General features: G+C 36.7%; 1 protein-coding gene across 1 annotated transcript in view; it reads left to right on the forward strand.

Moving 5' to 3' along the window:
• Positions 1-8,267, forward strand: part of LOC114818851 (fibrillin-2-like) — a gene marked incomplete at both ends in the record, with an annotated part of 50,900 nt that extends 42,633 nt beyond the window's left edge. Inside the window, one exon of the mRNA XM_029086491.1 lies at positions 8,142-8,267. Coding sequence (XP_028942324.1) covers positions 8,142-8,267 — 126 coding nt within the window. The remainder of the gene's footprint in view (positions 1-8,141) is intronic.
• Positions 8,268-9,565: the final 1,298 nt, after the last annotated feature.

Raw genomic sequence — 9,565 nt, forward strand, 5'->3', positions numbered from 1 at the left:
GTAGGACAAGGGGCAGTGGGTGCAAGCTGGAGCACAGGAGGTTCCATGTAAACATAAGGAAAAACTTTTTCACCGTGTGTGTGACAGGACACTGGAACAGGCTGCCCAGAAAGGTTGTGGAGTTGCCTTCCCTGGAGACATTCAAAACCTGCCTGGATACATTCCTGTGTGACCTACTGTAGGTGATCCCACTCTGGCAGGGGGGATGGACTAGATGATCTTTTGAGGTCCCTTCCAATCCCTAACATTCTGTGATTCAGAAAAAGGGTTTTGACACTATTTACCATAAGATGGTGTTCAGGCTGGATGAGCAGATGGTGAGGTGGATGGAAAGCTTGCCGAATGGCCGAGCCCAGAGGCTTGTGATCAGCAGTGCAAAGTCTAGTTGGAGGCAGTGACTAGCACTGTCTCACTGGGGTTGATACTGAGTTTAGTTCCATTTAACATCGTCATTAATGAGCTGGATGGTGGTACAGAGCATACCCTCAGCAAGTTTAGACACCAAACTGGGAGGAGTGACTGGTATGCCAGAGGGCCGTGCAGCTACCCAGAAGGACCTCAACAGGCTGGAGAAATGGGTTGACAGGATCCTCATGGAGTTCAACAAGAAGTACAAAGTCCTGCACATGAGGAGGAACAGTCCCAGGCACCAGTACATGCTGGATGCTGATGATCTTGGAAGCGATATTGCAGAAAAGGACCTGAAGTCCTGGTGGACACCAAGTTGAACATGAACCAGCAATGTGGCCTTTCAGCAAAGCAAACTAATGGTGTCCTGGGCCATGGAAGAAAAAGTATTGCCAGGAGGTAGAGGGTGGTGATCCTTCCCCTCTCCTCAGCACTAGTGAGGCCATATTTGGGAGTGCTGTGTTGAGTTCCAGGCTCCCCAGAACAAGAGAGAGATGGGGCTTCTGAATAGATTCCAGTGAAGAGCCACAAAGATGTTAAAGGTACTAGAGCATGTCTCCACTGAGGAAAGGCTGAGTGAGCTGAGACTCTTCAGCCTGCAGAAGAGAGGGCTTAAGAGGGATCTCATCAGTATGACATGAAAGGAGGGTACAAGGAGGACAGAGCCAGGCTCTTTCTAAGTGGTGCCTAGTGACAGTACAGGAGCCAATGGGCGCAAACCGAAGCACAGGAAAATCCTCAACATCAGGAAACTTTTTCTAACTGTGACAGTGGCTGAGCACTGGGACAGGTTGCCCAGAGAGGTTGTGGAATCTCCATCCTTGGGGATATTCAAAAGCTGTCTGGACATGATCCTTGGCATCCTACTCTAGGTGTCCCTGCTGGAGCAAAGTGGTTGGACCAGATGACTTTGAGAGGTCCCTTGCAACTTCAGCTAGTCTGTGATTCTATGAAAAGCGTCCTGATTCACAGCTTCTGTTGCTCATGATGTTATAAAAGGTTTCAGGAGAGTTACTCTCTTACTGCTTCAAAAAAGGCTAGGAAATCTCCTCCTTTTCTCATTTTTATATCCCTATTCCTTCTCTTTCAGTCTTCTCCATAGCCCCATGTATTGAGACGTTATTCTTAGTGCTGCTTTCCCCTACACTACATCATAGTTCAGTGGCTTAAAATTGCACAAACCTAACAAAAGTCAGTTGTTTGGCTGGATTTCTACTTCAAGTCTCCCCCACAAGAGTTCTGGGTAAGAGTCCTCTATGAACCTGAATTGAAAGACTGGGAGAAAATAAAGATGTAAGATTTTTATTTCTTAAAAATTAAAACTCCATGAAACATAGTTTTGCATTTTTCCTTCAGATTTCATTCACACAGTGATATGGTTAACTTGAAACTACAACTGAAGCTGTTACTCAAATTCACTCTATGGAACTCTTCACAGCATTATCTTATCAAAGGCATCTATTTTATTTAAAATATTTAGATTAGTTTTAAGCAACAATAAATCCCTCCATTTTTCTTAATTTCAACTATTTGCCTTCCCGTTTTCCTGTGCTTACACTGCTTAAAGCATCCAAATTATACTAAGGGGAAATATTTGATTGCGCTTTTCCTTATATGTCAGAGATAGGCGTCTGTCTGTGTATAAAGCTTATGTTTTGCTTTTCATCTTGAAATGATTAGTATGTTTTAGACATTCTTTTCATAACAATGTCATAAACAGAAGCAGCGTACTGAAGGCATGCACACTGGTTACAATCTCCAAGGTGAACTCCTTTGTATGACAAAAAAGTTGGCCAGATATAGTTAATTCTTAAAAATTATCTACCAAACTGATCCTTGCATAGATTCTGGGGCTTTATTTCAATTATGTGAGAGATCGGTAGAGCTCCTTAGCACCTGTGCCCACAATACTGTGTTTTCTCTTTCTGCCAGCTTGTTCTGTGTGGCAAATATTTTTAAGTTATGCAGTTAACATCTTTGTTGAATTCCACTGGGAAGCTTAGAAACAATGTGGTAGTCAACACAAGGAGTTAGTATGTGATGTTACAAGATGGTGGTAAGGCACAAACAGATGAAGAAAAGTTTAGATTTTCTGTGTGGAAAAGGAGAGACAAAGAATTTATTTGTTCCACAAAATCATTGCCTTTGAGACAGTCCTTTTTAAACTCTGAGTGGTGGTAATTCCTCCTGACCCAAGTTCTGTGGTGTTTACAGGTTGATAGCATGTTGCCTACTCTGTTCTGAGTTATCAGTCCACCGTACTGGAGGACATAGCACTTGACACTGTGGAGACACTGTTTACCTTGCCAAACTCATTATTAGGGTACATAGTCTGTAAAAATAAGCTGCAGGATTTTGCTACAGCCAGGTATGAAAATTTAGAAAAAAGCAGTACAGCAGTGTTTTTCTCAGGATGTCAAAAAAACCTCCAACAGTCAGTTAAACTCTAGGAGAGAGCCAAGGGGTATGCTGAACAGACATATTGGGACTGAGATACTTGCTACTACACTGCAATACTGCAAAGAAATTTAATCAACTCTTTAAAATTTCTGAGACAAACTCATTCTGGCAGAGAAAGCTGAATGGAGAGTTTAATCCAAACAGGAATAAAGGATGGTAGATCTGTAAGCTGTGCATAGACAGAAGCTGCAATAACAGTAGCAGGTATGACTGCACAGAAGTAAGCTGTGAAGAGGAAAATAGAGGGGTCAAGGTGTAGCAACTCCCTTACTAGGGGAGTTACTACAAAAATTTTAACAAGAGAGGAGTATTAGCAATTCAGGAAACAGTTGTTTTCCAAATGTGATAACTCCTATCCAAGGAGGCTTCATTTCATGATATAAGTCAGATGAGACTGGCATTAAATATTTTCTTTGCGGGTTTTAGAAACAAATACAAGGATTTGGCTGATGCTTTTCAATGCTTTTCTTTCTGCTGATGACATCAGATTTACAGAGACTTTTATTAAAGGAACACAAAACCCCTTGGTACTTAGTAAAACTGTATCTTTATCACATAATGATTGGACCAGAGCCACTCAGTCCATAGTTTGAATGCTTTGTGTTTTTTAAGTGAAAACTTACATCAGCAGATAGGCTAGTTTGGGAGTTGATATGAACAAGCTGAAATTAGTAGAACTTGCAGCATTACTATTGGAAAACAGGTCATAATTTCAGTATGTGTTAGAAGTCAAAGTGTGACAAGGTTTAACTACTGAGTATGAAGTTGTTCCTACTCTTCACAGGAGGTGCATGTTGCAATCTTAGTGTATCTTAAATAGCTCTTTAGCACCTTTTCAGTATTAATTATGTTATTTGAGTAATGTGCTTGTATAGAACATTATGGTAGTATTGTTATTTCATTATTACCGTGAACAGCTTTTAAAAAAATTAAAGAAATTAATTTAAAAAAAAGCAAAATTCAAATAGCTTTTTTTTTTTTCCCCACTCAATAGTTTGTATTCAGTCATTGCTTAAACAGGAATTGTAGATAGGTTCAGACATCCCTCTTCCCAAGAATTCAGGCAGGAGGAACTTAAATGTTCCACTTGAAAGTACTTTATTGCCATTGCTACATGGTCTTAAGAATAGCATGTCAGAAATCCTGTCTTGGACGTTTTCTCAGTTCCTCCCTGCATTCCTCAACAGTTCATTTCTCAGCTACACCCTTTCCCTTCAGGTAGTTAATTTTTTGCACTAAGCAAAGAAAAATAGTTCTGGCTGAACAGCTTTTGAAATTATGAAGTTTCTTCCTGCTACCATTACTGACATTATTAAGTATATATAGCCATTATGGGTGGTAGTATCCCAAAAAAATCTATTCTGTAGTAGTAATATACTGTACTGAATGTTAAAGGTACTGATGTGGACTGGACAAAAAAGAGAATACAGATGAAGGTTCACATTCACAATGAAGAATGATAGATGATGATTTTTAGATAATCTAGAGTGTTTGGAATTAATGTGACTGGTTTACTGACAGTATTAACAGTGTTATCTAGGATCCCATCCTGCTGTCATGAAAATAAATATTAAAACGGAAAAAAAAAAAGACACTTAGTATTATTTCTGTTGTATGCTTGTATTTGTAATATTTCTGGTCTCTAGAATACAGAGGAGGAACCAAATTTTCCATTGTATTGGTGACCAGTTTATTTTTTAGTTCCTACATGCCAAATCCATTGCAATGAAATTCCGCATACATATTATAGGTAAAATTCAAAAGAAAATTTGCATTTGGGTAATTTTTTGTATTTTTATTTGTAAATAAAAGTGCACTCCCTAAAATTTGTGTGTAAAATCTGAGAGGATTTATTTCTCCTGAGTTTTTTGGTTCTTCAGAGTTTTTTGAGAAACAGTCCACTCATCAGAAAGGGAAGCTGAATTTGGCTGTATTTTCAGAGGTATATGTTTAAAGTTAGTTGTGCAAATCCCACAGGCATTTTGCAGAGAAAACTCTGCAAAAGCGAAGAACCTTTTTTCACTTGCTATATACTAACAAGCCTCTGAACACATGGAAACATTCCACCTAATCTGTAGCATATTGAACCTCTGTATACAGAACTCTATCTGAAGAGTTATTAATCTAATTTTCTGTTTATGGCAAAAAGTTTATTGTGTTAATGTGGCTGGGGTTTAAAAGCGTGAGTTAATGGATAATTAATAATGCTAAAAACTCCTGTATGGCTTAGTCTGACTGTCAAAGATAAAAAAAAGTAAATTAAAACATACTTCATTTCATATTTATTTTATTTTCAGAAAAAATATTCTTTAGGAAGCAATTCATAAAATATACCCTTTTAAGAAAATACTTTTATCCTTTCCAACTTCTCTCAGTTTGAAAACACTAAAGATATATTAAAACAAACTTGGGTTTTCATCAAAACAGTGATACTGACCAAAAAAACCATCAGGCTTGTAGTGTGTGTATATATGTTTTTAAGTTAACATTGAAGTTGAATATACTTATTGTCTTTACATTTAATATGACTTAGAATAGTTAACATATAAGCCCTCACAAATTAAGCTTTATATTAGCACAGAAAAGCAAGATAATGCATTTGATTTACAGATTTACAGGATTTCATAAACATACCATTTGTGTTTTCTTCACCAGACAAGCACTGCACTGTGTTACGTAATTGGGACTGGCTTTTCAGACTTCATCAGAGCTTGACATTTGCTCGTCCTTTTACAACCATAGGTTTGGAATTGAAAGAAAATTATCTTAAAATTTTGTTCACTTCAAGGCTTCAGTGGTACCTTTTCTGTTTCTGGAAAGTATTCATTTCCTGCTGCTACTGCCATTAATTTCCTATTACCTGACATCTTTGAGTTACAAAACTGTGAAGGATACACAGTGATTATTTTCGACCACTGATCTGCTGACATGGACAGCTTTATTTAAATAAGCATTAATAAATGACACAAAGCACAGGCATACTGTGTGTGACAAATGCACTCTGAGGCCCAAGGGTCAAAAGACAAACACCATGTTAATTTTACTCTGAAGGGAGCTACTGGGTGGGCTGGGTGCGAAAAAGTGATGGAACCTATCTTCTGTCTAGATCTTACTAAATCACGTCCAAATTTCTTAAACTATTTCAGAGACGGAAAGTTTGCTTTCCAGGTAAACTAGATTGCTCTAAGCATTAGTTATTTGTGAGAAAAATGCTTACAGAAAGTTTATACATCTGATAAAAGTCCTTAATCCATTTAAAATTTAACTGTTGCTTTTGGATATGGTACTGTGCTGACTAAATCAGCACAGATTCAGGAATTAAATGCAAGCTTCTCCAGCAAATATACTTAAAACCAAGTCCAGTGGTTTAAATAAAAAAGTTTTAGAAAATTGCCTTCTTCCTTGACTGTGAGCAGTTATTCCTGCTTAAATGAAAAAGCTCATGAATGGACAATGCATGTATCATAAGTTTTATCTATAGTACAGACACCAGGAGTAACAAAAGCTGAGGAAGTACTGTAATCCCCAAACTCGGGTGTAATTTCTATGTCTTGTAAGGGCTTCGAGATAATGAATATCCTCCTGAAAAGGAATACTGTATTGTACTATTAATCTACATCTGTGTCTCAGTGTTCTCTACATTCATAGTGACAAAGAGCTGGAAGAGAAAAGTATAGAGAAAGAAAATTAACATTAATTTGAAGAGGAAAGAGATGCTTTCTTCTGCATCTTAAATAAAGTTTACCAGCTGCTTCTTTTAATAATGCGTGCAAGCTAACAGGAAAAGTGACTGAAAATGGACAGTAGGGTAAATTCTTTTTTTATCTCATGAATGAAAAATCAGTGGAAAAAAAAAAAAAGAAAAATACTTTTCCTAAATGCTTTAAAAAATATGGTAACCTTCAATAGGTATTTTAATCGTAATAGAGAAAGGACTGAAATAAAATTCTGGGATTTTTTAAATAGACAGTGCATTGCTTTAACTCTGTAGTTGAATTCCATACTTAATTGTAATCCAATAAGAGAAACTACTATGAAATTGACCTCCACAGAGGAGAAACTCTCTGGAAGCCATGTGGCTTGCTTTTCTACTACCTGCAAAGGACTCTTTTCTTTGTGTTTCATGGTGTGGAGAACCAACAAAATCAGTTGATTTTTGCCTCTTCTGTTCAAGGGCAAACTGTTTGACAAGAAATAGTACCTGAAATCTCACAGAAGAACTTCTGCAGGTTTTGGAACAAAACTTTAAGGTCTTCTCTCCTTTATGAACATTTGGATGCATGTGAAATTTTGTTGTGAAGGGATTAGTATGGTTGCTTAATTCTGAACTCTCTATTAACTGAACTTTTAAAAAGAGCTACTGAGCTACACGCACCAGTCTAGAACCTGTACTCCCTTTCCTTGTGTACAAAGAATTTCAGTCTGCTTTAGTACTGGTTATTTCATAAAGGCCTCTGTGATCCTTATTATTACTGTAACTGCCCATTTGCACTTACACATTGAGTCGTGATATTTTTATATAAAAAACTACAGAAATACAGGGTGTTTTATGAATAAACAAGTGAGAGTGGGGGAAACTTTGAACTGGAAATAGCATATAATAGAATACAACAGGAAGTTATTGAAAGAAAGATGTAAAGTGGAAATGGCAATATATTTTCCAACAGCATTTATTTAATATTGACAGTCCAGCCTGAAGAAATCTATGAAATTCTAGTCCTACTTATTACTTCAGTAAATAAAGTTACACAGATCATTTCCTGTACAACTTATCCTGGCTGAATAGCACTGAGTTTCTATTGGCTTGAGTAGTTCGACTTCTGTCCAGAAAGAATATCCTGCAAGAATTGTCATATCTAGTTAAGGTGGACAGGAGGGTAGTTTATATATGCAGGTAGAGATTCTTTTAAAATAAGAACCTTCATTTTGTAATGGCCATATATAAGGTACAACCTGAGGACATGGGATACCAACAGTAAGTTGTACAGATTTGACTTAAATACACTTCTTAAATACTTACAGCTATGTAAGTCATAAGTCAATATGTGTTATACATTTTGAGCTTATATGGAATCAAATACAACACACATGAAGTTCTGAATCACATTACTGCTATTATTACTATATCTTATATTGGTGCTGAAGTGGAGAAATGTGCTGGGGTTTGTTATGGTTATTTTTAAGAATAATTTCAGAGTACTCTGTCTATCAGCAAAAGCCATGATGAAATTTTGTATTTTATGTCAAATAATCCTTATTTTTTGTATTTGTAGATGTTGATGAATGCCAGGCTATCCCTGGAGTTTGCCAAGGAGGAAACTGTATTAATACAGTAGGTTCATATGAGTGCAAGTGTCCTACTGGTCACAAACAGAATGAGGCAACTCAAAAATGTGATGGTAAGTGATGTTGTCAGAGAACATACCTAAAAGTGGTTAAGTAAAGCATTAGAGTGCTTCCGTAATGCAGGAAAAGGTTCTAAATAGTTGCAGTGTCTGATCTGAACACACATAATATCATTGTACTGTACTTTTGATTTCTTCACAGCATTGTCTGTTTCTACTTTGTTTTTCATATTTTGTTTTAGGTGTTTTTTTACTTTCTGACTCACTGGGGTAAAGGCCATGTTTATCCTGTTTCAAAATTTAGAACTCTTGATGAAGAGTGGATCTGTGAGCAGCATATAGCTGCATTGCATTTACTAAGATTTTGTTTGTTTTCTCAAAAATGTCCAAAATACTCTAGTAAAGGTAGGTATTTTCAGCCTACTGACTGCAGCATGAAAAGCAGATGTATCGGGTTTTGTAATGGATGTGAGAAATTACTGCTATGTACTATTTATGTTGAAGAACCTGGGTAAGTGAAAAAAACGTAAGAAATGTCCTTCTCTTTTACATGAAAAATCAAATAGACCATGTTTAATAAACATGGACCATGTTTATTTAGTAAACATGTTGATATAATTAAGAACAGCAGTTTTGTGTCGTTTAAACTAATGTGATTGGAAATTGATGAGTATTTGTGGGTTTGATGAAGACTTCACTGAGTTGAATGTATTTGCCGTGCTTTTGAAAGAAATCAGAACTCTCAGACTTCATCCCAACCAGGGGGTACCTTCACATTCGAATCACACAGATGAGAGTACTGCTTGTTCAAGGATTTGGCTTGTGGTTAGGCTGCAATTGAGTATCTTACCAAAATACTTCATACTCTGTATTCATTTATAAACAAATACAAATGGTTTGTAGCCAGTTTTGAACATTGTCTCAGATTTTCTTTGGTTTTGCCTACAATACAGAATTCACAAGAAAATTAAGTAATACAATCAGTTCGAAAACCACATTTTATAAGTGAAAATGTTGCAGCTGATATTGTTGCAAGTAATAACAAAGAGTAAGTAAAAAAACTATCCAAAGGTATTTTTATCTGATGCTGTCCTCCACCTTCTGTTTTTTTTTATGTTGATGAGTTTCAATTTCTGCTCAGTACGCAATGGTATTCCTGTCATGAGTCTTCCAAGGGGAAACCTGGCTATATCTTGTTAAAACCTTCCAAGAAACAATTTGCAGGAAGTAGAACTGCAACTGTAGAAATAGAGCTTTCCTTACCACGATTGAGGAGAAATAAAAGAAGCTTGTGGGTGTGTCTGTTCATGTGCATGTGTATATCTAGAACAGTTGAACTGAACAGGGATCTT

The sequence above is a fragment of the Antrostomus carolinensis genome, unplaced genomic scaffold (assembly GCF_000700745.2).
Source record: "Antrostomus carolinensis isolate BGI_N321 unplaced genomic scaffold, ASM70074v2 scaffold15698, whole genome shotgun sequence".
In the NCBI taxonomy this organism is placed as follows: domain Eukaryota; kingdom Metazoa; phylum Chordata; class Aves; order Caprimulgiformes; family Caprimulgidae; genus Antrostomus; species Antrostomus carolinensis.